Source organism: Sodiomyces alkalinus, assembly GCF_003711515.1.
Source record: "Sodiomyces alkalinus F11 unplaced genomic scaffold SODALscaffold_1, whole genome shotgun sequence".
In the NCBI taxonomy this organism is placed as follows: Eukaryota; Fungi; Ascomycota; class Sordariomycetes; order Glomerellales; family Plectosphaerellaceae; genus Sodiomyces; species Sodiomyces alkalinus.
The window spans coordinates 2,084,493-2,110,616 of NW_021167079.1; the positions used below are offsets into that span (position 1 = coordinate 2,084,493).

The following is a 26,124-nucleotide window of genomic DNA, read 5'->3' on the forward strand; positions in this document are numbered from 1 at the left end:
AGCCTGAACAAAGGGTGGGAGCATTGGGGAAGATTTATGATCGTTACCAATACAACCAAATCCCGTACACCATGATGAATCGAAAACCAAGTTTGATTTCACTGATCTGGCTACCATGCTCTTGATCCCAATGCACCACAGCAGTGGATGCAGAACGTAAGACACTGTAAGGGGAGAATGGTGCTTAGGGGCTGTGTAAAGCGAGCATGGACTGTGCTACACTCGACCTGCTTCATAACGCCTGATAAGCAATAATTTCTTGGGCAGATATTCACGCCACAGAGATCTTGGGCCTTGAAATTACTATAATATATATTCCGATCGCCTTTACTTGCTAATTGCATCCTAAACCCCCGTACCTACGCCCAAAGGATGTTGTCCATGTGAACAGATTGGTCGTCCACTTTCCCAGTTCTCTCCTAGTATGTGAATAATAAAAGTCAAGAGTGTTCTGTCCAGCAACAATGGGTTGATGAGCCGCCCTGGCACACATCGTGTACTAGAAGTGAGTTTCAGACTGGGTGGGCATACCCTCATCCGCACACCTGACGATTGCTGACACCTGATCAGGCCATCCCAAATCGAGCTGGAGTACATGTTACGATTTCTTCATCTGCTTCAACTGCCGGTCGTCGAAGACCGACGCACTCCCAAAAAGCAACCCCCCACCCCCCAAAACATTCCTTCCTACCTCAGACGCCTGAAACTAGTCACCGAGAGTTCCATTTTCCTTGAGAGTCTGGTAAAATTCCGGCTCCAAAAATGTCGCAATGCTGACGTCCTCGCTGAGTCCCTTTCTCCTCCGGGTCTTGAGCACAAAGTCACGCGCTGTGGCTTGGGCATTGGCAGGCTGAAGAGGGCGGAGCACGACGTTCTTGTCGAGAGGGTCGCCGGGAACAATGCTCCAGCTGTCGAATACGAGGCTCACCATGGCGGACCCCTGCGTTTGGATCCGGAGGGCCGTCTCGAAACCGAACGAATCAATGACGGGAAGCAGGCCGTTGACTCGGTAGAGCGGCGTGCCGGGGATTGGGCCGTCGGACAACACGTGTCCACGGCGACGAGCTAGCGCTGTGTATACTTCGGTAGCCGAATCCTCAGGGCCGGTGACCGAGATGGCATACTGTGGTTCCATCAGGCGAGGGGATGCCATTAAGAACGAGGAGTAACATGCGCGTCGTGAGGTGGGGATGATCTGACCACCGCCACGGAAGATAGCTTCGGATGCTAGGGTCATATCTGTGACCCTGAACTTTGTATTTCGGATGGCTACACGGAACAAGTTAGTACAAGTCCCCAATGACGCACGATGAACGAAGGAGGGGGGGGGTTAGTACGAGGCCGAGTCTGCTGACTTGGACGAAACTAGATCTTCCCATGGGCTCGGGTGCTGGGAAAGGGGGGCAAAGGCATGAAATGTTAGAGTGGGTTTTAGGCAACTTACGTTCTTCACAAAGAGGTCCTTCCCTAGTCGCCCAGCTAAATCCCTGACGGATTGTCTCCTTGACGGTTGTCAAAAGCTTTTTGTCAACCTGCTAAGATGTGAGCGAGATGTATACAGCATGAGGGAGACGAGGTCAAGGACAAGGAGAAGAAAAGAGGGGGGTGGGGGTGTGATGAGAGAGGAGCGCACCTCAGACGGTAAAGTATCGTCCTGCAATATGTTTGGACCCATCTCATCAGGGCCGAATGCCCATATGCTCCTGGCTGCCAGTTTGTCCCACCCATAGTTCTCTTCGAAATAATTGGCCGTCTTACGGATGGGATCACGAATCCGGACCTTCCCTGACTCGATGTCTTCCGAGATGCCCTTGTCGAGCTGCTCGGCAACCATTGTGATTCGGTTCTTCTTGTTTGGCGTGATGGCGTAGCACTTGGTTGCCGACTGCTCAACCACGGTCTCGCAGAATCTGGTGACCGGGTCAGAGACCCTGATCTCCATGTCGGCGTATAACCGTCTCAGGTCGTGGAGGACACAGTCCATGTACAGCTCCCCCGTTCCCAGGATGACATGTTCTCCCGATTCTTCCACCTTGGTGACGATGAGAGGGTAGCTCTTCTGGATTTTGCGCAAGCCGTCGAGCATCTTGGGCAGCTCGGAGGGATTGACAGGCTCCACAGCCACCTTCAGGACCGATTCCGTAAAATGCGTGATGGGCTTGAAGATGTATGCGTCCTCGTCATCGTCCAACTTGGGAGGCACGATTGTCGCCGTCTTGACGATGGAGTTGTCTACTCCGCCGAGAAGGACCCAATTGCCGGCCGGCACTCCATCGGTCGGAATATTGTACCGCGTCTCGGCAATATAGACGTCTTGGATGGTTGCCATGACCATGTCTTCTTCGTCGTCCAGCGAATAACCCTCACCGAGCACGCGGACCTGCATGCCGGGGCGTGCTGTGCCGCTGAGAACCCGACCGAACGAGTTGAAACTCTTGGCATCGGTCGTGTTGAAAAGCTTGGTAACGTGGACCACCAGGGGCCCGTCTTGGTTGCAGGACTTCATGCTCTCAGCCACCTTGGTGTCGAGTGGCCCCGTGTAGTACTTTTGAATCCACTTCTCCGCTCCTTCGCTGGGCGACGGAATGTGTTGGATAACCATGTCGACGAAGCCTGTCGAGGAACCGAAAAACTGCTCGCACACGAGTTTCAACAGGACGTGGGCGTCCGCCTTGTACTGCGATGGCTTCAGTGAGATGCCCAGAGTGGCCAGGACCTTTTTCAGGTCCTCGGGGCTGTCGCTGATCGAATGCGTGAAGATCTTGTAAATCGGCTCAAGAACGAAGTTGACGAAGGATCGATTTGCGCCTTCATCCACCGGCTTCCTACTGAAGGTTCGCTTTCGGGGATTGAAGTAGACATCGCCCCATAGCCTCTTTGCGAAGTCGTCGGCATTAATGTTTCCATACGTGTTGGCGTACATCTTGGCGAAGGACTGCAGAGTGAAGCACCACCCCATGCTGGTACAGGCGAAGAGGACGTTGCCTTTCTCGGGACTTAGACGTCTGGCTTCGCCCTTGCCAGGGATGGTATTCTCGATGACCGTGTTGACTTCTTCAACCACATGCTTGAGCTTGAAGTACGCATCCTTGGGCGGCAGCTTCAGCTCGAGAATCAGACGGTCCATCTTATTGATGATCAGAGTCATGGGAATGTCTTCAAGCACGGCGTGCTTGATGATCTGCTCCGTGTTGACCTGGACCCCTTCCACCACATCGACGACCAAGCAGATGCCGTCAACTAGTCTGAGACTGGCGGCCACCTCATCCACAAAATTGACATGGCCAGGAGTGTCGAGGATGTTCAGGAGATGCGATTTGCCCTTGGTGCTCTGCAAAACCAGGCTCATGGGCGCAGCCTTGGTGGATAGGCCTCGCTCGCGCTCGGTGATTTGGATATCCGTGTACCGTAGTTGTTCCTCTTTCTTTTTCCCTGTCCTCCGGTCTAACCTTTCCGAGATGTCATGGGTCTCGAGCACGAGCATGTCCATGAATGCCGTCTTGCCATGGTGGAGGTGGCCGGCCAGGGCGACGTTGCGGGTTTGGTCGGGGAAGTTCATCAAATCCGTCAGAAAGCTGCGTTCGAAGAAGACGGGAGGCAGATCGGCTTCTTCGATGTTGAACTTCTTCTGTTCGATGGGGGCGATGATCGGCTGCGTGAGTAGCTGCTCGTCCTCCTCCCGAACCAACACTTCCACCTCTTCTCCGTATACTTGTTGCGCCGTGGGATAGTATTGTTTGTCCTCGTGGAGGATGATCGCATTTGAAGGCCCTTCATCTGGAGGAGAAAGAAAAAAAAATCGAGTCAGGTCAGAACTTCAAGGCTGCGAAACTTCTTCTCAACTTCATTCTTCAATGGTCGCACATACCGTCTACTTCCATGAGTTCCTGGCCCGTGGTCCCGGGCGCTTCGCTTGCCTCATCTCCGTATACGTAGTCCCCCGCATCGATCCCCCTCTCCGAGGCCTCCTCAGAGCCAGCCTCTTCCCCGATGAAGTTACCGAACCTGGAGAGCAGCACATGTTAGAGATTGAAAGATCCTCAGACCCAGAGACTGGACACAGTTCGCATACTCATCATATAGGTCATCCATCTTGACTTGGGAGGACTGCGACTGAGAATCCTCGACTATAACGCGTTGCGCGGATGACCTGCTGCGTTTGTCGTCGCGAATTGGCCTGATGAGCCTATGACGCCGACACCGTTGCGTACAAGATTATTTTGTATGGGACGCAAGGCTGTCGCAGTTCCAAGACCCTTGTTACTTTGTGGGTCCAAGGCTGATCAGTAACTATGCGCTGATTGGTGAGCTTGGTGAGCCTTTCCACTTATTGAGAAGTTCGAGTAACTCTCGTAAGGTACGTCGTAAGGTACTTCGTAAGCACGGCCCCACCTAGGAATTTTTGTGGCCGGAAAGACATACAAACATAGCTCGCCACACTAACGCCACGCCGGTGGCTCACCGTGTGGGGCGGTTCAGGGGCATTGTCCAGGGTAACTTCTCCGTACTCGACCCCACGTTGCTTCCCCCTCCGAGGGGCGGACTGACTGCTCAAGGAAGGAACTTGGACCACTCAAACCGCTTAAACAAGAGCTCAACAAAACTGGCGGTGTCGGAGACCTAGACAACAGACATTTTCAACCGACAGAGACGCTTCTTCTCAGCTCTGAATTCCTTCCACGACTTCTTTTCCAACTTCCTCACATAGCCACCGTCAACATGGCCAACCTCCCTCCCGTTTACATCGTCTCTGCTGCGAGGACCCCCGTGGGCTCGTTCCTAGGGTGTGTATCCTTTACTGTCTTTTTCATCTTCTTCCTCCTGCCCATCTTCATCTGTCAAGGTTTGTTGCTTTCCGTGTAACTGTGCTAACAGTTCCTCGTTATAGCTCTCTATCCAGCCTGAGTGCCACTCAGCTTGGTTCCCATGCCATCAAAGGTACACAACGGTCATGTCCCTTCCCCTATCTCGCTCGCTCTTCAGTAGTTCTCCGACCCAAGCTAACACAGGCCTCGCCATTCTCTGCAGCTGCGGTGGAACGTGTTCCCCAGATCAAGGCCAAAGACGTTGAGGAGGTTTTCTTCGGAAATGTTCTCTCTGCCAAGTACGACTTTCCCCTTTCTCCTTATTCTGCCCATCTTCGACACCGCTCTTCGTCCCCCTGCCAGCTAGCGAATACCCAAACTGACTCCCTACAAGTCTTGGACAGGCTCCTGCTCGCCAGTGTGCCATAGGCGCTGGCCTCTCCGAGGCCGTCGTTGCTACCACTGTGAACAAGGTCTGCGCCTCGGGCCTGAAGGCCATCATCCTCGGCGCCCAGACCATCATGACTGGCAACGCCTCCATCGTCGTCGCCGGCGGTACCGAGTCCATGTCCAACACCCCGCACTATCTGCCCGTCCTGCGCAACGGTGCCAAGTATGGCGACCAGACCCTCGTCGACGGCGTCCTGAAAGACGGTCTCACCGATGCCTACGGCAAGAAGGAGCACATGGGTCTGCAAGGCGAGCTGTGCGCTCAGGAGTACAGCATCACCCGCGAGCAGCAGGACGACTACGCCATCAACACCTACCAGCGCGCCCAGGCAGCCACCGAGGCTGGTGTCTTCACCACCGAGATCGCCCCCATCGAGGTCCCTGGCGGTCGCGGCAAGCCCGCCGTCAAGGTTGACCGCGACGACGAGGTGAAGAACCTCAACGTCGACAAGCTCCGTGCCATGCGCCCTGCCTTCGTCCCCAATGGCGGCACCATCACCGCCCCCAACGCCGCCCCCATCAACGACGGCGCCGCCGCCGTTGTCCTCATGTCCGAGGCCAAGGTCAAGGAGCTCGGCGTCACCCCCCTGGCCAAGATCCGCGGCTGGGCCGACGCCGCTCGCGAGCCCCAGCGCTTCACCATCGCCCCGGCCCTCGCCATCCCCAAGGCCATCGCCCACGCCGGCCTATCCGCCGACGACGTCGACTACTACGAGATCAACGAGGCTTTCTCGGTGGTCGCCCTCGCCAACATCAAGATCCTCGGCCTCGACCCTGAAAAGGTCAACGTATTCGGCGGCTCCGTTGCCATTGGCCATCCTCTTGGCTGCTCAGGCGCTCGCATTGCCACCACTCTGACCACCGTCCTGCGTGAGAAGAAGGGCAAGATCGGCGTCGCTGGAATCTGCAACGGCGGCGGCGGTGCCTCCGCCCTTGTCATTGAGAACCTGCAATAATTGGACTCCATCATCAGCACCATTGCTTGGAGTAAAACATTTGACATGGGATGGAACATGACCGACCCCGCCACGTCATTTATTCAGCTCGTGGTATTCCGGCATTCTCGTCCAATGCCTGGGCCGGACGGGGGTATCGGGTATAAATGATTCAACGATGATATGGCGCATGACGATGACTGCCCCAAAAAAACGATGTCCTAATCCAGAGATCACGCAACAGTAGACTGCTGCGGTCCCTTTTAATAGACAGAATTTTCCTTTTCAATCGGTCAATTACACAAGCCGATCATGGTCAAAATCCCTGTGGCTGAGCGACCCTGCCGTAGGTGAGAAGCACATCACGAACAGTTACTCATTAAAACATGGCATCCATAATTCATTGTACGAGAAGCTGCTTAGCAAAACCGTCTTAAATATTGTACACGGAGGCCTCTTAACCCCCCCGGTGTCTTGTCATGTCAGCGTCCATGACAACCGTGTCATCTGTGCTTGCGGCTCAGTGTTGAGCGATAAGACCCAGTTGTGAGGAGCGGTAAAACGCCATGAGAAGAAGACCGATTTGCCTCCTTTCGGGGCCAGAAGAGGAAGAAGAAAAAACAAACATGCTTGAGATAGACACAAGAGAAAATCCCCAGCAGAGGGGAAGAACAACACGCAAAGCATCAAGCAAAGCAACCCTTGCAATGGTACCAGACCTAGCCAAGCACACAGCCCTAGGTGTGCACGCCGTTGCCCACTGTATAACCCTGTATATCATGACTTTTGCCAGCTTCCTCTGTACCGAGTGCCAGAAGACAGAACAGGTATATAGGAGCCTCAGACAATGCCATGGTATTATCATCCCTCCTTTTTTGCACCTTTGGACTTCCGTCACGTCAAATTGCCCTCCGTTCCTCTATGACCAAGTTGAATAGGCTGTGCTCGACAGTTGTTTCTGGTCGTCTCGAAATACCCATCCGACAATTTCAGCCTGTGGGCAACAGAATCGTGAGATTGGTGGCTCTCATGATCTTTGAAGCCGTCTATTTCGTGGTATCCATGGCGTCATCATCGGGAGCCGGAGGCGGAACACCATCCTCGATCCACCGAACCCACTGATCGTTAATCTTCTCGACGTCGGCGCGGTTCATATCCTTCATCCATTTGCTGTTGAGGACGTACTTCTCCCGCATCCATTGCTTGCGCCTGTTTTGGTGCGCTTTAATGACTAGGGCACGCCGAGCGCGAGCCTCGTCGTCCTTCGCTGACTGATCGTAGATGAAGCACTCGGAAGTGCCTTCTTTATACACCATCTTGAGCGAGTTCAGACATATCTTGTGCGCCAGGCCTTCGACGTAAGCCAGCGGTTTTGGAATATGGCTCTCGTCCAGCTTGTCTTCGCCGACAGGAAGGTTCCGTGCCAGTACGGTCTTTTGAAGCCGCGACCGGGGGACGCCTTCGGTGGGCTCGACCGACATGTACGAGGAGATATAGTATTGCCACCGCTCCTTCTGCTTTAGATCATCCATGTAGAAGGTGGTCTCATCCCGCTGCAGCCAGCGAACATGCGCCTCGGACGAACTGGGGTACTATAGGGTTCAATGCACGTTAGTGAATCCATGGCGGCAGCAACGACAGCAAACTTGAGGTGGGCATTAGGCTTACCCAGCTGATAACGAACATCTCACCATCCTTCACACACTTCTCGGCAAACTTCCTAGCTGCAAGCTCCGTGTGCCAATTCGTCTCGTTCTCCCGATTGTTCAAGTAGTGCTGGATGAGATCCGACGTTTTCTCCTTGGAGTCGGTCGAGCTGCACGTCAACGCCAGTCGGCACAGTATCCTAAGCAGGTCCTGAATGGTGTAGAGCTTCCAGCCGTTACGCAGGTAGTAGTGGCGGAGGACGTCCTGATAGCGAACCTCGTCGATGTCGCCACCGATATATTCCTCGATCAACTCCACGGTCTTCGGCCAGAAAGTAGACGGATCGTCATCGGGCGCGAAGTAGTTCATTGGGTTCTCCGTCAAGCCAATGTCTCGGGCTGCCCGGGGCCGGCTAAGACGAGCGATCTCAGCGGAAACATCTTCGGTACTATCCTTGACGTCTTTGAGTCTCCTATACAGTGTCTGCAAGACACTGAAGAAGACGTAGATGGTTTGATTGCAGAAGAAGTTGAACCACGGCCGAGCGAAAGAGCCGTCCGCTCTCAGGTCACCATCGGCTGCGAGGACCGAATCGTCACCCGTAGTGACGACGGGTTGGGGCACGGTAGAGAGCCAGCGCTCGTTTGAAACGACGGGGCCACGGTTCTCGTTCGGGGCATCGGGCATCTCCTCCTCGTTAGCCGAGCCGACATCTGGTGTCGTCTCCTTGCTGCCGGAGGCGGCACTGTCTTCCTTCTGGCTGCGAGGCTTGGAGCCGTTCCGGCCCGGGTCAAGAACGCCGCGGAGAAGATCGGCCTTCTTACCGTTACGGCGACTCCGACCATGAGTAAGCTCAGTAGGCACCGCCTCCTCCGTGTCATCTTCCTCCGAGTCCTGGACTTTGGGAAGCTGGCCGTCATACTCGTCCTCGGGAATGTCGAAGTACGCAGGAAGGAAAGTCTCGAAGAAATCGGCTATACGTTCCTTCTCGGGAATGCTGTGCTGGCCGCTGTTGACTGCGTACAGCATCGTGAAGCGCAAAAGTTCAACGATAACTTTCTTATCATCGAAATGCCAGGCAAATTGATGACGGGGTGCCTTTCCAGTGAGGCTGCGCTGCCGCCTTTGCTCCTCGTGCTTCGTTTTGATTGCGTCGACCAGATGTTTCGCCGAAAGAGTCCGCTTGTCATTCTGCTTCACTTGGATTCCCATATGATCCAAACTTTTAAGGTGCATATGCTCGGTCTGGGTATGCCACACTTTCTCCCATTCACGCTGCCAGACATTAGCAAACACGCATCCGGAAAATAACATGCAGGTGTGGAAAACCAACCTGAGAGAAGCGCCATTCCTCGTCCTTCTGCTTCATTCTCGCCAGAACAACTGGCACGACGTTCAGGGGGTAGGCGAACAAGTCGTTCACTACCTCGAGACCCTTCTCGACACCGTAGATCTTCTTGCAGACTCGCTTCAGGATGGGGATGGAGGAGCCACGTAGCGCACTTGGCATCTCGAAAGTCTCCCGCTCAGCAGGAGTCATGACACTGATCTGTTGGGCAACAGGCTCAAGGAGCTGGATGCACTTGATATTCGCCTCAATGTTGTAGTCGTAATCGTGCCTCTCCTCTTCAATGCGGTGCAGTCCTTCCTCGAAGACGTTCTTACGGTGCGCAACGAAACCGGAGTCTTCGGACGCCCAAGTCGGATGGGAGGCCCAATCGTCGTTGAGTACCGAATTGCACAGCTCGTCACGCCCGCTGCAAGGCTTAAGGCGCTCCTGGGAGAACAGATCAGCAAGGCCTACCGGCGAAGCAGAAGATGCCATACTTACACGCTTAGGAAGAAGTCGGTAGCTAGGGCCGTAGCCGCGGCAGTTACTCAGAGAGACCTTGCCACTTGGCGGTGCCGGCCGATTGTTGACCACTTCAGTCTTGTGGTCCACGCCCAGAAACATCCGCCAGAAGTGCAAGAGCTCCGGGTTTGCTGACAGAAAAACGGCGCCCTTTTGATATACGGTTTGGCGGTCGATGATGTTCTGGCTGAAGAGGTTGCATATCTTGAGGAATTCGTTGAACGAAGTCTTATTACCAAGGAACTTCTTGACGCGCTCGAAAAAAGCAATCTCCTCCTGGTGAGTAGTAGTCGCAGTCAAAAGGCCCATAGGCTCGGGTAGGACGGGGGTCAGTGAGGGCTCTATGGTCAGGCCATCGGTGGCAAGGGGCTTATGGGCGAGCTTGACTCGCTTATTGGTGGTGGCGGGTACTGGAGGCCCTGAAACGACTCGGTTATTCGCCGCAGCGGAAGATTCAGCGAGAGCGGGAGCAGGAGCAGGTGTGTGCTTGTCAGCCCGGGGCCGCTTCTTGCTGTTCTCCTTGCTGGCGCTCGCAGGCGGCGCGAAGCTGCCAAGAGGCGGCATCTTCTGACCCTCCCGGACAGCCGGCTGGGGAGTCAGGGTCATGGTTACGGGAGCAGGGACGTCGTCATTGGGTCGAACGGGTGTGCCTTTAGCTTGGCCGGCCGACTCGGGGAGGAATTGTTTGAAATCTTCCAACAGATCTGGGGCACTGTGAAAGAGCGTGGTAACTTGGGCGTAGACCTCCTGGATTGGTTTCTGTTCCCGCTGATATGTCTGCAATATTTCCAGGAATTGTTTGTAAATTTCAGGTTTGTCCTGAAATCGGTTCTACGGGTGGTTAGCCCTTTAGTACAAATACCCCAAAAAACAATGAAATTTTGAGCGGCAGCATTTGATGTAGGAAGGTTGAAGCAGTTAGAATGTGGGGAGGGAAAGGGAAAAGTAAAAGTGAAAAAAGCGACAACTGACCTTGATCTTGTTGACATAGCTTATAGCGTGGTTGAACTCGACAGGACCCCGACGTTCCAGTCCTCCCTGCTGCGCATTGTTGCCGTTCATCCCAGGCCCAGCACCGGGAGTTGGCGTGTGTGTGCTACGAGGAGGTGGCGCGGCTGTAGCGGGCGCCCCAACAGGTGCCTGATTTGGCATGCGCGACGGATGTCCAGGACCATGACCGTCGAAAGGTGGACCAAGCCCCTGGGGGTGATTGTTGAAACCCCCGCCGTTCTGCACCGGCGTGCTGAAGGCGGCCTCGGGGCTTTCAATGCTGTGTTGGGGTGGCTGCTGCGGCCAGTTTCCGCCGCGCTGACCGAACAGAGGCTGTCCAGGTCCTGGATGGGCATGCGGGCCATCAGCATGATTCCCCCTGCCTGCAATGGACTGGACTGTAGTCCCCATCGGCGTCGTAACTCGAATAGTGTTCGGGTCACTTCCTGTACCACACTCAATCCGATACCCTGGTGGCAAAAACGTGTTGAAGCCCTGTATCAAGTTGGGGTGGCCGGCAAAGAGCTCTGATACTCGATTGATCACGCCTGGAGTGTCGATGCTGCAAGAAGTCAGCTGGGACGATTCTCACGCGCGTTGTGAGTGTCAAGACTTACGCTTGACTTTTAAAATCCTTCATGATGTCCAAAAACCTATTATAAACGTCCGCCTGGTCGTGAAACTGGACCTTAACTTGATCAAGATACGTAAGTGCGTCCTAGAATTGCACAAGTCAGCTACTACTGAATGGGTACTCGCAAGTGGCTTGTGTGTCTTGATTGTCGCCAGTAGACTGCGAGTTCAATAGACACGGAGATTTCCGATGAATAGAAAACGTAATTGAACTCATAGCTTTCTCATCTCTGCTTGCGATCCGTTTGCGATGACATCCGGTCGACAAGCATCGGGATAGCCACGAGGCTGAATCGAGTGGGGCCAGGGCTGGGATAAAGAAATGTTGCACTTACGTTCAGTATCGGTTGTTGTCCTTGGGCCAGCCCTCCAGGGCCTTGGCCTTGGTTATTCTGCATTTGAGTTGGAGGCTGGCCGCCTTGTGGCCCGCCGCCATTGCTGGCACCGCTGCCACCACTTCCGGTGGGGCCAGCGCCACCGGCAAAGTGGCTCTGTTGTAGTGCTTGGTGAGGCTCCCTCGGTTGGAGTAAGCCCCCAAAGCCAGGAGGGGGGCCGCCTGGCGGGACGGTACTCGTGCTCGGGGGGTTCGTCGCGTGGGGGATGGGGGCGAACATCTGGTGTTGGGACGGGTTATTCGGCTCGCCGTGTGGGAGAGGACGGTTTGAGTTCGGTTGAAGGGGCCCGCCAAAGTTGTTGGCAGGCCCTGAGGGCGCTCCAAGAGTCATGGGCGGACCGGAGGAGCCGTGGTTCGCAAGCAGACCACCTGGACTGTGAATGGTGTGAATTGCCCCAGGCAGCCTCGACGCGACAGGCTGGTGAATAGGTATCGAGCCAGCGTTGCTGTGATGTGGAGGACCAGGCTGAAACCCTTCCCGTTGCCGTCGTTCTTCTTGGTCTCGTTCTCTCCTGTCAAGGTCCTCGGCGGCTTGGACCAGGCGGCGACGGTTGTCAGCCTCGCGCTCGAACACGTCTGTGTCGTCCATGTTCTCTGCGTTCATTCTCGGGTAGCTCGAACGCCTAACGCAACGATCATATCAGAAATCTAATACCGTCCTCGTGGCGACAAGAATGCCATAGCAACAGCCAGAGTGCGTGCTTGACGATAGTGCGCTGTGGACGGGGAAAGCCTTTGCTTCACCCGAGCGCAACGGATCCAGCGAAACCAACTTACAACTAGAGGGTTTGTTGCTTCTGTGCCTCTACATGAGAAGGCACATATGTTTCTTTCAGAAGGAGAGTATTGAAAGCGGCAGCGTTCTCGACGGTCAGTTGGGGTTTGTTGGCGGAGGAGCTTTCGGGATTGTGGGCGAGCTCTGACGCTTTGGGGGGGGAAATTGATGAGGCCGGGCTGCCTTTATTACCCAGCTCACTCGTCTGCGTACAAAGATAGAAACCCCTGTGGCAGCGAGCCGGCAAGACTTCGGTGGTCGCAAAAACGTAAAAGCGTCTTGGCATTCTTATCGGGTCCTTGTCTATTGGATGAGGTCACCTATGTCCATGATTGTGGTTGTGCCCACCTTAGTCAGGCATATGGAGTTGGCCAGTGCACGAGGCCATATATGTTGATGTTCCAACGTCCCAACGACGACGACGACGACGAGGGTGATAATTAAGTGATACAATTTAACGCCGTGATATCATATCCCTATTTAGAGCAAAGAGGGCCCTAACTCCGTACGTAAAAGGCACCGTATGTATTTCTGTTGTATAAGGGCGAGTGTGGGGTCTCTCGAGCAGTTAAACGGCTGTGATAGATTTATTTAGCCGACAGCAGATATTCACCTAGCCAGATTCTTAACATTCGTCCACTAAGTTTGGCGTGCTTCGTAAGCGATACTTCTTGAAGTGACACGTTCAATATCCCAGCAGCCGGATGGTCTATGTAGAGGGTTGTGTGTTAGGGGGTAAGACTAATACACGGTTCGTAGCAGTACAATAAATCGGCAGGAGACGACAAGAGGCATGAATGGCTTTATAGGAAACATCACTGCTACATTTATGAAATGGCTCAAGCTACTCATTGTTTTACTCAGATATTCCATCATATACATGAATTCCTAGGACTAACAGTAACACGATTTGAAATTGGACGCGTATTAAGATCTTGCCGATAGAATCCCGCCCAGCCAAATTAGCAACGAAGAATACCGGACATGTGTGTTACAGACTAAGGTACTAGTTGTCCGACGAAACTCCACGATCAACCTCCATGTTTATCATCATCGCCACCTAAACCACGTTATTATGTTTATCGTTTTTCTGATTATAATTATTGTTGTCGACATTGTTTTTTTGTCGTTATCGCGAGGAACGTAACTAGACCAGGGCAAAATTCCCAAGTTGTGCAGTCGGAATAACAGGGTCTCTTGAAATTAAGCCATCCTGAGCACAGTCGTACTGATACAGATATAATTAGGATATCAGTCATGGAACTGGAGACAACGAGCAACAACTCCATTCGATTTATGCCCCCCGTATCGCACTAGCCTACAGTTATCATGGCCTCTGAGAATAATTACGGACATCCTTAACGATCCACTAGTGCCGTTAGTCGATGCGCGCTGAATGGGTGATACTGATGACGGCTGAGATAGAATGCGCGAATGTCAAATTACTCACGATTTCGCCATTCGCAACTGCGCTGGCCACACTGACAACCTCGATGTTGTCGGGCTGAATCTGCGAAACAGTCAACGGGCTGCCCAAACAGACGAGATATCATCAACCCGTGCACACAAGGGACCGACTTACAAATTTGGTGCCGTCTCTAGATTCCCACCACACCTCCCTGTCACCGTCAATGGTCTTGACCTTCTCGTTCTCCCCCCACGGACTCTGCGGTACCAAGTGTGCCTCGACAAAGCGACGGAGGTTGCGCCTGGCTCGTTCACGACCCTCATCGCCCTGATACGCATCGGCTCCAAGATTATTGTATTCATATGGGTCTTCCCAAGGTTTGCGGGGCAGTGATTCGACCGCGGAATTGAGTGGAGCCAGTACAGTGGTGTTCTTGTTGGAGTCATCCAGCCGGAGCGTGACAGGGTCGATGTCTTGTGCGAGCCCGGCAAAGATGTTAATGCTCTTGTCGCGGCTCATGACGTCTGATAGAATGACGGTACCCTGCGCTGGTGGGTGATGCGGGTCGGGGTTCGAGTCGGAGGGAGGCATGACAGGCAAATTGAGGGGTTTCTGCTGTTCGCGCGGCTGGTGGGAGTTGAGAGACTCGTCAGTCGGCCGTCTTGGCACGTAGATGAACTGGCTTGCAACTATAGATGAAGAAGTTAGTAGTAAAAGTGTTGTGAGGCGCTTCATTATGGAGGATTATGCATCTGTCTCTTTTGCTGATACTGGACGTTCACGAGTTGATAATAGGGATGCTAGCTTGTTGGTGTTTCACGCAACTATCCAACGAATGTCGTCATGTAACCCATATGTTGGGGTCGACGGCCCCGGTTCCTGACTGGACGGTCAGTATCACGTGACTAGATCGCTAGCCCCCGGGCGCCGGGTGGGTATATACAGTGGGTCAGCAAAAGTTTCGGTATATAAACCCCACCCCCAACGCGTTCAACGCGTTTACAACGTACAACCATTACCACCTTAATCTTTAAATAGCTACAACAGAAATTCCTCTGTCCTGGCTCTGGTCAGAGCAAAAGTCTCTGTCCGAGCTCTGACCTATAAACCCCCCCTCCCGGGTAGGTAGTCAGCCATGGATCCCCTAGGGGCCACGTCGTGGTCCGTGTGCCCATACCACAATATCCTGCTATCATAAGCGAACCAATGGCGTGAATGCCGATCAGCTCGCGACGCGAAGCCGTTGACCCGATAATTCCTCTATGCTCACAGCCTTAATCCCTCTTATTATCGACCTATCACGACTAATTCCCCACGAGACAGTCCAGTGCTCTTAGGTTCGTCCTAGTCAATACTTCGCGACTACGCCCTCGTAATGCAGGTTTAACAGAACCCCGAATTCAGCTTTCGTCGCGTATGCAGCCTTCCCCTCCGACGTAGCAGCCAAGGGTAGTAGTCGTCTTAATTGGAATACGGCGTCCCCGTTGAAGTAATTACTTCGCACTCAGCTAGCCACGGGCCTATCTCAGCTTGTCCAGTGCACAGCTGAAGTTTCCTACTTAGGCTGTGATCATCTTGGCAGGACACGGAAGTTCTTCGTCACTATGTGTGATGCTGATATTATCACACCATTTGGCCTCATGCGACCAACGAGAAAAGTCGAGCGGCAGTGTTGTAAGGGTAGGAAACCGTCACTAATTCATACGGGTTGCTTCTCACTTGTCAGTGAGGCAATCTGTCGATACTGTGTTCAGGCATGAGCTGAAGAGTGTGGACAGAGAAGGTCTCTCACACAAGAGCCTGGCTTGCGGAGAATGAAGGCTCCTGTGAAAGACCTTATGGACTCTAGCACACTATGTGTATAGCACTGAACAGGTTCAAACTCCTTTCACGTGCCCGATCAGATCCAAATATAAATAGACCGTGTTATCGCAGCTAGATGGCTCGTTCCGTGACCTATGAAGACCAGCATCTTTATCAATCCCAACATCATCTTCTCCTCAAAAGGCTCAATAACTTTCTTCTACCTCAAGTTTCAGGATTCTTACATCAAGCTTCCCAAATGTCTCCCCAAGGCGTTCGCGATGGAGACTTTGTTCGCTTTGATGGCTATGATTTGGACGGGAATGACATAGCGTACTATCCCACGCAAAGTATCGATGCCTTGAAGAGAATCACCCTCAATAAGCTTGGGAATGGTATCCTCGCTTTCAACTCACAGGGATATATGAAGACTTCGGACAACCTTGATCCCTCCACGTTCACTTACAGCTCCGGGAGCTCTCTCTACGTCCGAGTCGAGTACCCTGGCTGGGTGTTTGTTCAAGGCAAGTTCATAGACCTAACAAATCTGCACTTTCACCCACTTACGTCAAGTAGGCAAGGACTCGTACGGCAATGATGTCAAGAGTGATAGCAATCCCATCAAGGATGTCGTCTCGCCCTCTGCTCGCATGAGCCGGATTGACAAAATGTTCAACAGCGATGATGATGCCAACGAGGGAATCGTCGCTTTCAACACCAACGGCTTCTTCAAGTACAAAGTGCAATACCCGCTGACATTCGGCCCGAACCCAGGCGTACCCGGCCCGCTAGAAGGCATCTACATTCGCACAGAGTATCGCAACTTCAATTTCTACGCCCAAAGGGACTCAAGCTACAATGACATTAAAGATCGCACTGATCTCAAAGACGATGTCGCTGGTCTAATCAAAGCTGTCAAAGCTCCGGACATGCATAGTGCGGTCGGCTTCAACACGTCTGGTTACATCAAAAGCCACATACGGATCCCGCCACCATCCACTACGGAATTCCCAAGCCCCTGGCAGGGTATCTACGTCCGCGTGGGCTGGCCTGATTTCGTTTTTCTGCCAGGCATTGACTCCACTGGTCACGACTTCGTGCGGCGTGAGGGCAAGGAGACGTGGCAACTGATTGAAGAGGCGCGAAACAACAGGAGCATTGTTGCATTTAATACTCTGGGATGGATGAAAACCGGTTTTGATGATACCCCATCTGAGCTCGACCAATGCACAGATGTGGACGGTTTGTATATCAAATTGCCCACGGCGCAGCTCTCTAGCAATGGTGACGCGTCTCATGTTGAGATGACAGCAGCGGACAGGGCAACCATTGAAGAACAGCTCTTTGCTCTGAAGGGTACAGCTCTTCTCTGGGGTAGGTACTGGATCCCTGACGCCTTTGTGCGTGAAGAATACGCAAAGGCCGTCCGCGCGGGAGCGGACGAGATCTTGAAGCTCTGGAGTCAATCCGGCCAACATGAGCTCGCCGTCCAACAAGCCGTTAATATGCGCAATACGTGGCTTGAGAACATGCGAGCAAAGTCGTCCCCGTGGGGTTTATACTTTGCTCAGGCCATCAAGCCTGTCGGGGGCACAACCAAAAAGTACCTGAACGAGAAAGCGCAACGCGTCTTCAAGAAGACGTTTGATCAGCTTACTCCACAGCAGGCTGCCAAGGTAGGTCAATCTAAGTCTGTTACTTTGCTCTCTGTTCTGTCCCTACTCCAAGTTCAATTTCTTCGTAAGATAATCAGATGCTAATCAACTTCTGTGACGCCAGGTCGTCGGAAATGTCATTGATGCCGCAGGCAGAGCCAACTGGATCGTAACAGACATCACCGATAAGCTAGGCATGATTGGCAAAGCCCTATCAGTCATGAGCATTGTTCTTTCCTACCAAGCCGTGGTGACAGCAGATGACTGGCAGTTTGAGCTCTGCCGTCAAATCGCAACATGGTCCATCTCCATAGCCTCAGGCTTGATCCAGAGCCGGAGACCTACTCGCATCGAAGGTCCTCTCGGTGCTCTCCTGGGCGGCCTGGCTGGCAATCTCGTTGGAGCTTTTGTCAGTGAAGGGATATCGTCTGAGCTCGCGCGCTGGTTCATGGGTGGGAGTTCGGCTGCCAGTGGCCAAGAGCTTCTGGCTCCCATGATGCATGTGGCCACAGACAATGTTGGGAATCGTCTCGCGAGGACGGGTCGATCGTTCCATGTCCACCAACTACTGGATCATCACCATAGAAGCCTTCACGAGGATGACCTCACCGCCGATTTGACCCAACAAGTATTAAACACTGCGAGCGTGGGCGGAAGAGAGGAAGAAGTACGTGTCTGCACAAGAACCCATGATGAAGTCTTGCATGTTTCTGACCTTTTATCAGGTTCTGGCAACGGTCGTTTGGCTACGCCAAAATGGCGTGCTATATCCAGCGAACCCTGCGAACGCAAAAGACCTGCTGAAGCTTATGGATTTCGTTGCCTTTCACCACCCTGCATGGGATGATCTTGACGCCGGTAGCGGTTTGCTCGAGATCGCAGCCGCAGATGGAGGCCTTTTCAAGCGTGAATACGACGGAATCTATATGTATAGGGGATATGTCAACGACGGGACCCCCTGGGAAAAGATTGACCGCACCTATGACGCAACACAGATTGTGGCGGCCCAGACTTCAATCTACCAGGTGCACACCAACGGCCAGATATGGACATGGAGCTTGTCCTCGCCGCAGTGGACATGTATAGACAACAACTCGGACACGACTCGGATCGCCGCGGGAGGGGGCCAGTTGTACCAGATGCACAAGTACGGCCAGATCTTCAAGCTCTCCGGCACAAATAATTGGGAGCGCATCGACAAGAATGAAGACACTTCAGCCATCTTTTCTGATCCCGCGGACGGAACCCTCTACCAGATGCACAAAAACGGGAGCATCTACCGCCGCGACGGGGCTTCCTGGCCGCAAATCGATGACAATCGCAACTCAACCAGCCTGACTGTTGCCCACGGCCGTGTCTACCAGATTCACAAGAATGGCAGTGTCTACCGGTACAATGGCGGGATCTCCTGGACTCAGATTGACGACAACAGTGACACAAAGGGGATTGTCGCTGGCGGCCAGCATCTCTTTCAGTGGCATCAGTATGCAGTGTGGCGCTACAATGGCAGCGTCTCGCCTAGGTGGACAGACGTGTATGAGGGCAATGTTGAGATTTCGAACTTGGTCATGGATGAGAACACTCTTTACATTCACTTCGCAAACTCCCAAGTGCTGCGACACTTCTTCTAGTTGCGCAAGAATTCAGGATTCGGTACTTTAGTGTCCAATTGATCGTGTTTATTACAAAGTTTAGCCTTGATGCTCTTATAAGTCCATAGTACTGTGCGAAGTACAAATGGTCTCCGGTGTCGGTACCTCTAACGGGGGTTCTGCGGGTCTGAAAACGGGGCCGACCTAGACCCGAAAAGGGGTCTGCCAACACCAACACATGGATTAATGCTGTAACCCCACGTCATTTACTGTCACACAGCCCCAATCAGCCACATGCCCACCTAACGTAGGTAGGTAGTCTGAAAGCCACACACATCGAGTTCGGAGGTGAACGGGTAATCGTACCGGTACGCCATTCTCCGTACTCCTTATTATCGCGCATCTCAGGCGGAAGGCAAACACAGTCCATCTTGTCTATGAATGCTGGCGTGGGCAAATTGACTATCCGTAACCAGACCCTTGTTCTACACGGGACCCCTGAGCCGACCGGAGCGGTCGTTCATTCAAGTGTTCAGAACTATCCGATTCGGAGTGAGCGGATGATGTCTAAAGCTATCACATGCAAAACGTGCAGAGCCAGGCACAGGAGTCAGAGCGAGATGAGGTTAAAAGTGACCCAGAAGGCGTTCTCCCATCCCCCAAGGCGTTGGACGAGTCATCAGCTGACTTCTGATCCAGCTGACATCCGGTAATCACATGCTAAAAGCTACAGTACTTGTACCCATTGTGGTGCGGAGTTCGATGTGGGTCTAGCAATATACCTAGGTAGGTACAACATACTGCGGGTACTTCGCAATGCTCGTACAAAGCATATGGTAATTGGCACATCCGAAAGGCCAAGTCACCCATGTTCTTGAGAACCGAGTTGAATAATGAGACCTCTACTCCGTATCAACTGAACTTGGACTTCGGCATGCAGTTGCTTGGATCTTTACTAGCCGGCGCCTCCTTTGACATAGCGTACTAGGCGGGAGTTGAGTATCGTACGAAGCATAGGGGCCGTTGAGATGTAAGAAATCCGTCCCCACTCAACTTCGGTTTATCAAACGGCGAGGCGAAGTTGGTCACGTCAAGTTGTCGGGACTTCGCAACAACTCAGAAGCGAGGGAATCATAAGGGAGGTACGTGTTCCTTACATCAGCTAAAATAATATCCGTACACTCAAGCAAGAAGAATCTCGAGCTTCGAAAAACAATATCGTATCGCTCAAGGAATAAGAACATCAACAACCTACCTTGCATTCATCCGTTACCGTCAACAAATCCCTTAGTTCTTCGTACTAAAAGTGGTCATGACAATTGCATCGTGGGAGATTGGCTGGATTGGGTAGCGCCCCGGTAAAGTCACAAGACCGAATTCGGCATTGTTCAGTTCCCTTCAGGTGGTAACAGGTGTCTGGAGCAATTGTGCAGGCCAACCCCGACGACTTCCCACGTTTCGCCCCACCTTGTGGGGCAAGCTCACGCCTATGACCTCGGCTCGGTCCATAAAAGCACGACTCGCCGTCAGCGGCTGTTAGCCCCCCCATACATATACACAGAGGTATATGTCCATGTTCCTCGGCGAACAGGGAGAGTCGCATTCCACGCTGGGCCGTTCCACCTCTCTCTTAAAGCTCTCCTCCCAATTCCTAGTGTACAACTTCGAATCTTCCACACATTCAGCCTATCCCCCCTCTACTCTTGTTTTTCCTTCTTCCTCCTTCCTCCCACCCTTATCCAATTTTCTCATCGTCGTTTCTTCACATTAAATTCAACATGGCGCCCAGGGTCATTGTCGTTGGCGGTGGCTGTAAGTGACTTCCTGCTGCCTATGCGACCTTCCCCATGTGACAGGGCGCATGTCGTCATGGGCAGCTTTCTCTCCCTCTCACTCAAACCTCCTAGCTAACTTGTCCGCTTTCTTCCACCAGTGTCCGGCTTGAGCGCTGCCCACACTATCTATCTCGCTGGAGGCAATGTTGTCGTGCTAGACAAGCAAGGTGAGTCTTCGGCTTGTACTGCCATCCCGGGTCACCTCGGGCCATCTGCGAAAGCTTTGCTGACGAGTAATTTGCCCCCACCTAAGGCTTCTTCGGCGGCAACTCCACAAAGGCTACGTCCGGCATCAACGGCGCCTTGACGCGAACCCAGGTCGAACATGGCATTCCCGACAGTGTCAAGCAGTTTTACGACGATACTCTCAAGTCCGCCCGTGACAAGGCTCGGCCCGACCTGATCAAGGTGCTCACATACAAGTCCGCCGCCGCTGTGGAATGGTTGCAGGATGTCTTCAACCTAGATCTTACCCTTGTTTCCCGGCTCGGGTACGTACAATCTCCCATGATTTCTCCGCCTTGTTACCTCCCAGACCGCCCATCCTTCAGAAAGAGATACGCACTCTTTTCCCATGCCCACGTCCTTTCTAACAGGTCTTCTACAGTGGCCACTCTCAACCGCGAACCCATCGCGGCCATGATGCCAAGTTCCCTGGCATGGCCATCACCTATGCCTTGATGCAGAGGCTCGAGGAATTGGCCGAGACCGAGCCCCACCGTGTCCAGATCATCAAGAAGGCTCGCGTTACCGGTCTCAACAAGGACGGCAACACTGTCACTGGCGTCAAGTACGAGCATAATGGCGAGGAACAGTCTCTCGAAGGTCCCGTCATATTGGCCACGGGTGGTTACGCCGCCGATTTCACCGATTCTTCTCTGCTGAAGCAACACAGGCCGGATACTTACGGCCTCGCTACCACAAATGGTTCCCACGCCACTGGCGATGGCCAGAAGATGGTGATGGCCATCGGCGGCAATGCTATCGATATGGACAAGGTTCAGGTTCACCCAACTGGTCTTGTTGACCCTAAGGACCCGGGCTCGAAGTGGAAGTTCCTCGCTGCCGAGGCCCTGCGTGGCGAAGGTGGTATCCTCCTTAACGCTGATGGCGACCGCTTCTGCGACGAGCTGGGTCACCGTGACTACGTCTCTGGCATGATGTGGAAGGAGAAGGACAAGAACAAGTTCCCTATCCGCCTCATCCTCAATTCCAAAGCCTCCAACACCCTCGACTTCCATACCCGCCACTATTCCGGACGTGGCCTTATGAAGAAGATGACTGGCGAGGAGCTTGCCAAGGAGATTGGATGCAAACCCGAACACCTCCAGAAGACTTTCCAGACCTATAATGCCATTGCTGATGGCAAGCAAAAAGACCCCTGGGGTAAGAAGTTCTTCCACAACATGCCGTTCGACATTAGCGACACCTTCCACGTTGCTCTCATGGAGCCCGTCCTACACTTCACCATGGGCGGTATTGAGATCAACGATAAGTCCCAGGTCTTGAACAGCGAGAAGAAGCCGTTCGATGGTCTGTTTGCCTGCGGTGAGCTTGCTGGCGGGGTGCACGGTGCTAATCGGCTGGGTGGCTCGTCCCTTCTGGGCTGCGTCGTCTACGGTCGTGTGGCTGGTGACTCGGCCAGCAATTATCTGTTCCAGAAGGCCCTTAGCGGCAGCGCTGGCGCAGCAGCTCGCTTGGGCCAGATCTCCTTGCACCTGGATCCCTCCAAGCCCGGCCGTGTGACCGTCGACTGGTCCGATGTCAGTGGGTCCGGCGTTGTTCCTCAGCAGCAGACCTCTGCATCCACGGGGCCTGCGCCTGAGAAGGCCGACAAGCCCAACGACCCTAAGAAGTTCACGATCCCCGAGAAGGAGTACACCATGGAGGAAGTGGCCAAGCACAACAAGAAGGATGACCTCTGGGTCGTCGTGAAGGGTGTCGTCTTGGACCTTACCAACTGGTTGGACGAGCACCCCGGTGGTCCGCAGGCCATTATGAACTTCATGGGCCGTGACGCCACCGAGGAGTTTGAGATGCTACACGACGACGAGGTTATCCCCAAGTACTCTCCGAACCAGGTCATCGGCCGCGTAAAGGGACAAAAACCAACTCTTGAGATCTAAGTTGCAATGCGAGATGGACGGGATGATGGGGACAGCATGAAGTTGGAAAAAGGGGGGAGCATAAAGATACCTGTTAACGAGTCTTAACAAAGGGGGAAGGAAGTCAGCGACGCATCCAAGGCTTGGGCTTCTGCGTACTTTGCGTCCAATGTATTGGTATAGGGTTACGTGATAAATATTTTTCTTGAGTTTCCAGCCAAACTTTGTCTTGTTTCTTTAATCTTTTCCTTTCCTTTTTTCCCCCTCAATTGCTTCTCGATTTTGACATCTATAGGGTGCTACTGTGCTGAACGAGCCATTTGCCTCGAGAAATACCATTGAGCAGATTCTTCTGAGGAATCCTGGGTTACACTTCCAAGAGTCGTCTTATTTTCTACCACTGAGCCAGAGAACTGCCCTCAGACTGCTGTCCCAACGCTAATGGAGCGCATCGTGGCATTCTATCCATTGACTTAAATATGTATTTGGACACGGTTGTCTACGGGCTTCTTCAGACCTCAACTGCTTCATGCGACTTCGTTGTATTCCAACGCTTCATTTTCCGTTTTCAGAGGAGGAAACCAGGTCGTTGCGACTATTGTAACTTGTGTCTTGAGTCCTCTAGACCGACGTATTTAGCCTGCAAATAAAGTCCGTAGTCAATTATCATAGGCAAGCGTCGACGGCTATCAAGGAAATGCTGAGGAGTAGGCCAACAAATCCAAAAAGAGATATCCGAGGGTGAATTCCGCTACTGGGGGCATCCCAACAGTATCTCTATGACATAAGCTGTTCTTTTCGAATGACAGATAGTCGTTGAAACGACTACCGTCTTTAGCTGAATAAAATAAAACACAATACGAAGGGTTGCTTGGTATTTCCCTCTAGGTTTTCATTGACGTGTGCAGAGAAGACGAGGTTCACTTTCGCGACCAACTTCAGACGACGACTACTATAGGGATCCCCTACTATATGTCTGTATTTTTTTCTTACGGACAAGAACAGACAGCCATCATGAAGACTGAAAGGTGGAGGCGCGGGAGGGTGAAAAATTATCAGAAGGAAACCATTGATTGGCATTTAGTGCCGAACGATGGCCGAGGAACCATGTTGAACCCGAGTTGACGGATCGGGGTCCAAGGCTGGAGGACATGTGCTCATGCAATGTAGCGTTTCGTAGCTTAAGTTTCGGTGTCCTGCATGTCTGGGTCGGTCAGTGCCATGCCATGAACTCCCTCGTGATGATCACAGGTCGGACGTCCGATGCTTAATTATTCCGTAGATGAGTGCAAACTAAAACAGGGAATCACGGTTAGGCTACCTAGCTAGTCTTGCATACGTGGCGCGTTCGAGGCACGCATTTCTTGAAGCCGTTTGAAGGGCGAGCTCCCCTGTTTTGGACTCAGAGGTTAACATCGGCTGGGGAGGTGGCAGATGTCAGAGAGACCGCCACCAATTTCCTCCAACGTATCAACTTTGCAGATATCGATATCACTGGGCATTGACACGGAAGCATGGTCACGCTAGAGGCATGAGTATCCCAGCTAAGCTAAGGAGCAGCATCCTTGACTGTCAAACATGACTACCTTATGTTGCGGTGTGCATTCATCGACAGACGGCTGAGAATGTACTTCGTAAGCGCTGTGATCCTATCGGACGCCAAAGGTATTGCGATCCGTACGTACAGATATTCGGGGCGCGGTTTGTTGAGGCGCTCACCGTCGCGAAGCTACGATACTTTGAAACTTGTTCATCACCAGGCTTCGAATGGCGAATGGGGCAGACAATCAATACCTTGTACTCCACACCCCTGTTACAATTCACTAATAAGACTCGATCGAGGTGGTAATCCTCTTTTTTTGCGGGGTAGTACAAAGTCCACGAAGGGCATGGTGATTTGTTGGTGTCCGGTGAGGCCTTTGTGTTCCGGGCGATGGAGTACGTTGTAGTGTAAATTCCATTGTCTCGGAACCCATCCAACCACTAACTCGTCTGGTCTCTTGACCTCATAAGATGGATGGGTAGGTACTCCGTATGTACTCGTACGTCAAAAATATGATATCTTAGGAGGGCAAGCTCGCAGACACTCGGGCGGGACGACATGGTGTACGGAGTTAAAGGTCCTGTCTTCTGGTCTCTCTCCCCGCATACTACGAATACCTTCGAGGCTCAAAGCAAGCATTCCCCCTTCACGTACGCCACACTTTAGTCGGGAGCAGCCGATATATGAGACGAATCGATGGTAATATCAAGCCGACACTCATCGTCGCAACTCCAGGTAGAAGCAGCTCGCTCTGCCATGCCTGCTGTCGGTCTTCACCCTGGAACGGGACGCGCTATCAGACGCCTCATTTCCTCTTCGCCGGCATTTCTGCTACATGGGCCTGCTCTGCCGTTCGACTCGCTTCGACTCGCCCTTCAGCCTGGCGGATGGATAATATCTGTGGTATTTCGAATAAACCCCCCCCGTTGTTCCTGGAGGACTGTCACCACGTTATCGGCATCACCCTCCTTCTCGAGGACGATAGCATCCAGAAGCGTCATACCACTACGGTACAGCCGGCTCGGGTGAGAGTAGGTAAAGGCGCCGGGCAGTCCCGTCCTGGATTCCATTATTGGGCTGGTGCTGCAGCTGTCACTGGCGTCGACGCCGCCAGCCTCCCTTTCCACGTATTACCTCGACTCGTCGAGTCACTTGACTCCAGGAACCAAGAAAGTTCTCCAGGGTATAAAGTTTACGATGTACTGACCCGAAGACATGCAGAAAATACCCCAAGGGCGAAAGAATGTAGCTTCTCTCTGATTGAGCGTGTCATCCTTTGTGTAAATTAAGGGCCATGCTAATCTTCTATAGAAAGCACAAAAGTTAGACCAGAGCCCCGGATCGAACATAGGACTTTCAGGTAGAGAGACAAATTACCAACCGAGGTGATTCTGTCTGAACGGTCACACGCATTTCATTTCGTACATTGTAAAGCACCAGGACAGGGGGATGTCTGCCATCTTTTCGGCCACCTACCTAACCGACAAAGGATGAAGGAAGGGATGCGCCATGCCCATTGCAGTGCAGCTTTTGATTCGCGGAGGTCGCCATCGCATGGCAGTTGAAGGGCCTCCCCGGCCCCCCCCCCCCAGGGGAAAAAAACCTTGGTTTCCCCCTCTTGCCCCAGGGACCTTCCCCGGTCACCAGTGGGCTTCGTGGGGAAAGCTCCGGGTGTAACCAATCCCGAGCACTGACGCTCCAG

General features: G+C 53.0%; 7 protein-coding genes across 7 annotated transcripts; 4 read left to right on the top strand and 3 right to left on the bottom strand.

The window, feature by feature from the left end:
* Positions 1–261: 261 nt before the first annotated feature.
* On the bottom strand, positions 262–4,205 carry SODALDRAFT_341789 (U5 small nuclear ribonucleo protein component). Its single transcript, XM_028613052.1, has 5 exons — positions 4,073–4,205; positions 3,869–4,005; positions 1,634–3,777; positions 1,445–1,532; positions 262–1,269 (listed from the first exon to the last, which is right to left on the bottom strand). The coding sequence occupies exons 1-5, from the start codon at positions 4,090–4,092 to the stop codon at positions 707–709; spliced, it is 2,952 nt and encodes a 983-aa protein (XP_028470141.1). The 5' UTR covers positions 4,093–4,205; the 3' UTR covers positions 262–706.
* A 350-nt stretch (positions 4,206–4,555) lies between these two features.
* On the top strand, positions 4,556–6,344 carry SODALDRAFT_374684 (acetyl-CoA acetyltransferase). The gene is made up of 4 exons (XM_028614690.1): positions 4,556–4,784; positions 4,889–4,938; positions 5,029–5,104; positions 5,200–6,344. Exons 1-4 carry the CDS (start codon positions 4,720–4,722, stop codon positions 6,209–6,211), a joined length of 1,203 nt encoding a protein of 400 aa, XP_028470142.1. The 5' UTR covers positions 4,556–4,719; the 3' UTR covers positions 6,212–6,344.
* An 892-nt stretch (positions 6,345–7,236) lies between these two features.
* Positions 7,237–12,310, bottom strand: SODALDRAFT_269441 (histone deacetylase interacting; the record flags this gene model as incomplete). The annotated part of the gene is made up of 7 exons (XM_028607658.1): positions 7,237–7,782; positions 7,859–9,112; positions 9,171–9,614; positions 9,669–10,520; positions 10,662–11,241; positions 11,297–11,397; positions 11,648–12,310. The coding sequence occupies 7 exons, from the start codon at positions 12,308–12,310 to the stop codon at positions 7,237–7,239; spliced, it is 4,440 nt and encodes a 1,479-aa protein (XP_028470143.1).
* A 1,091-nt stretch (positions 12,311–13,401) lies between these two features.
* SODALDRAFT_374686 (hypothetical protein) lies at positions 13,402–14,905 on the bottom strand (the record flags this gene model as incomplete). Its single annotated transcript, XM_028614691.1, has 5 exons — positions 13,402–13,850; positions 13,932–13,991; positions 14,064–14,578; positions 14,723–14,768; positions 14,900–14,905. The coding sequence occupies 5 exons, from the start codon at positions 14,903–14,905 to the stop codon at positions 13,809–13,811; spliced, it is 669 nt and encodes a 222-aa protein (XP_028470144.1). The 3' UTR covers positions 13,402–13,808.
* A 962-nt stretch (positions 14,906–15,867) lies between these two features.
* On the top strand, positions 15,868–19,010 carry SODALDRAFT_347355 (hypothetical protein). The gene is made up of 4 exons (XM_028613300.1): positions 15,868–16,216; positions 16,269–17,368; positions 17,472–18,014; positions 18,073–19,010. The coding sequence occupies exons 1-4, from the start codon at positions 15,952–15,954 to the stop codon at positions 18,976–18,978; spliced, it is 2,814 nt and encodes a 937-aa protein (XP_028470145.1). The 5' UTR covers positions 15,868–15,951; the 3' UTR covers positions 18,979–19,010.
* A 1,707-nt stretch (positions 19,011–20,717) lies between these two features.
* SODALDRAFT_319044 (FAD-dependent oxidoreductase-like protein) lies at positions 20,718–22,900 on the top strand (the record flags this gene model as incomplete). The annotated part of the gene is made up of 4 exons (XM_028609421.1): positions 20,718–20,751; positions 20,873–20,941; positions 21,028–21,265; positions 21,382–22,900. 4 exons carry the CDS (start codon positions 20,718–20,720, stop codon positions 22,898–22,900), a joined length of 1,860 nt encoding a protein of 619 aa, XP_028470146.1.
* Positions 22,901–23,893: 993 nt separating this feature from the next.
* SODALDRAFT_354474 (hypothetical protein) lies at positions 23,894–26,116 on the top strand (the record flags this gene model as incomplete). The annotated part of the gene is made up of 11 exons (XM_028613730.1): positions 23,894–23,907; positions 23,964–24,045; positions 24,097–24,130; positions 24,286–24,346; positions 24,495–24,560; positions 24,640–24,676; positions 24,750–24,817; positions 24,947–24,999; positions 25,089–25,595; positions 25,950–25,982; positions 26,070–26,116. The coding sequence occupies 11 exons, from the start codon at positions 23,894–23,896 to the stop codon at positions 26,114–26,116; spliced, it is 1,002 nt and encodes a 333-aa protein (XP_028470147.1).
* Positions 26,117–26,124: the final 8 nt, after the last annotated feature.

What these genes read in the sequence shown, in the direction of transcription:
- SODALDRAFT_374684 (XM_028614690.1), top strand. Translation starts at nt 4,720, where the DNA reads ATGGCCAACCTCCCTCCCGTTTACATCGTCTCTGCTGCGAGGACCCCC. An exon ending in TGGTTCCCATGCCATCAAAG is followed by an intron (nt 4,939 to 5,028) that starts GTACACAACGGT and finishes CATTCTCTGCAG; the next exon opens with CTGCGGTGGAACGTGTTCCC. An exon ending in GGAAATGTTCTCTCTGCCAA is followed by an intron (nt 5,105 to 5,199) that starts GTACGACTTTCC and finishes ACTCCCTACAAG; the next exon opens with TCTTGGACAGGCTCCTGCTC.
- SODALDRAFT_347355 (XM_028613300.1), top strand. Translation starts at nt 15,952, where the DNA reads ATGTCTCCCCAAGGCGTTCGCGATGGAGACTTTGTTCGCTTTGATGGC. An exon ending in CTCCACAGCAGGCTGCCAAG is followed by an intron (nt 17,369 to 17,471) that starts GTAGGTCAATCT and finishes CTGTGACGCCAG; the next exon opens with GTCGTCGGAAATGTCATTGA. An exon ending in TGGGCGGAAGAGAGGAAGAA is followed by an intron (nt 18,015 to 18,072) that starts GTACGTGTCTGC and finishes ACCTTTTATCAG; the next exon opens with GTTCTGGCAACGGTCGTTTG.
- SODALDRAFT_341789 (XM_028613052.1), bottom strand. Translation starts at nt 4,092, where the DNA reads ATGGATGACCTATATGATGA. An exon ending in ATGGATGACCTATATGATGA is followed by an intron (nt 4,006 to 4,072) that starts GTATGCGAACTG and finishes GCTGCTCTCCAG; the next exon opens with GTTCGGTAACTTCATCGGGG. An exon ending in AGGACCTCTTTGTGAAGAAC is followed by an intron (nt 1,270 to 1,444) that starts GTAAGTTGCCTA and finishes TGTTCCGTGTAG; the next exon opens with CCATCCGAAATACAAAGTTC.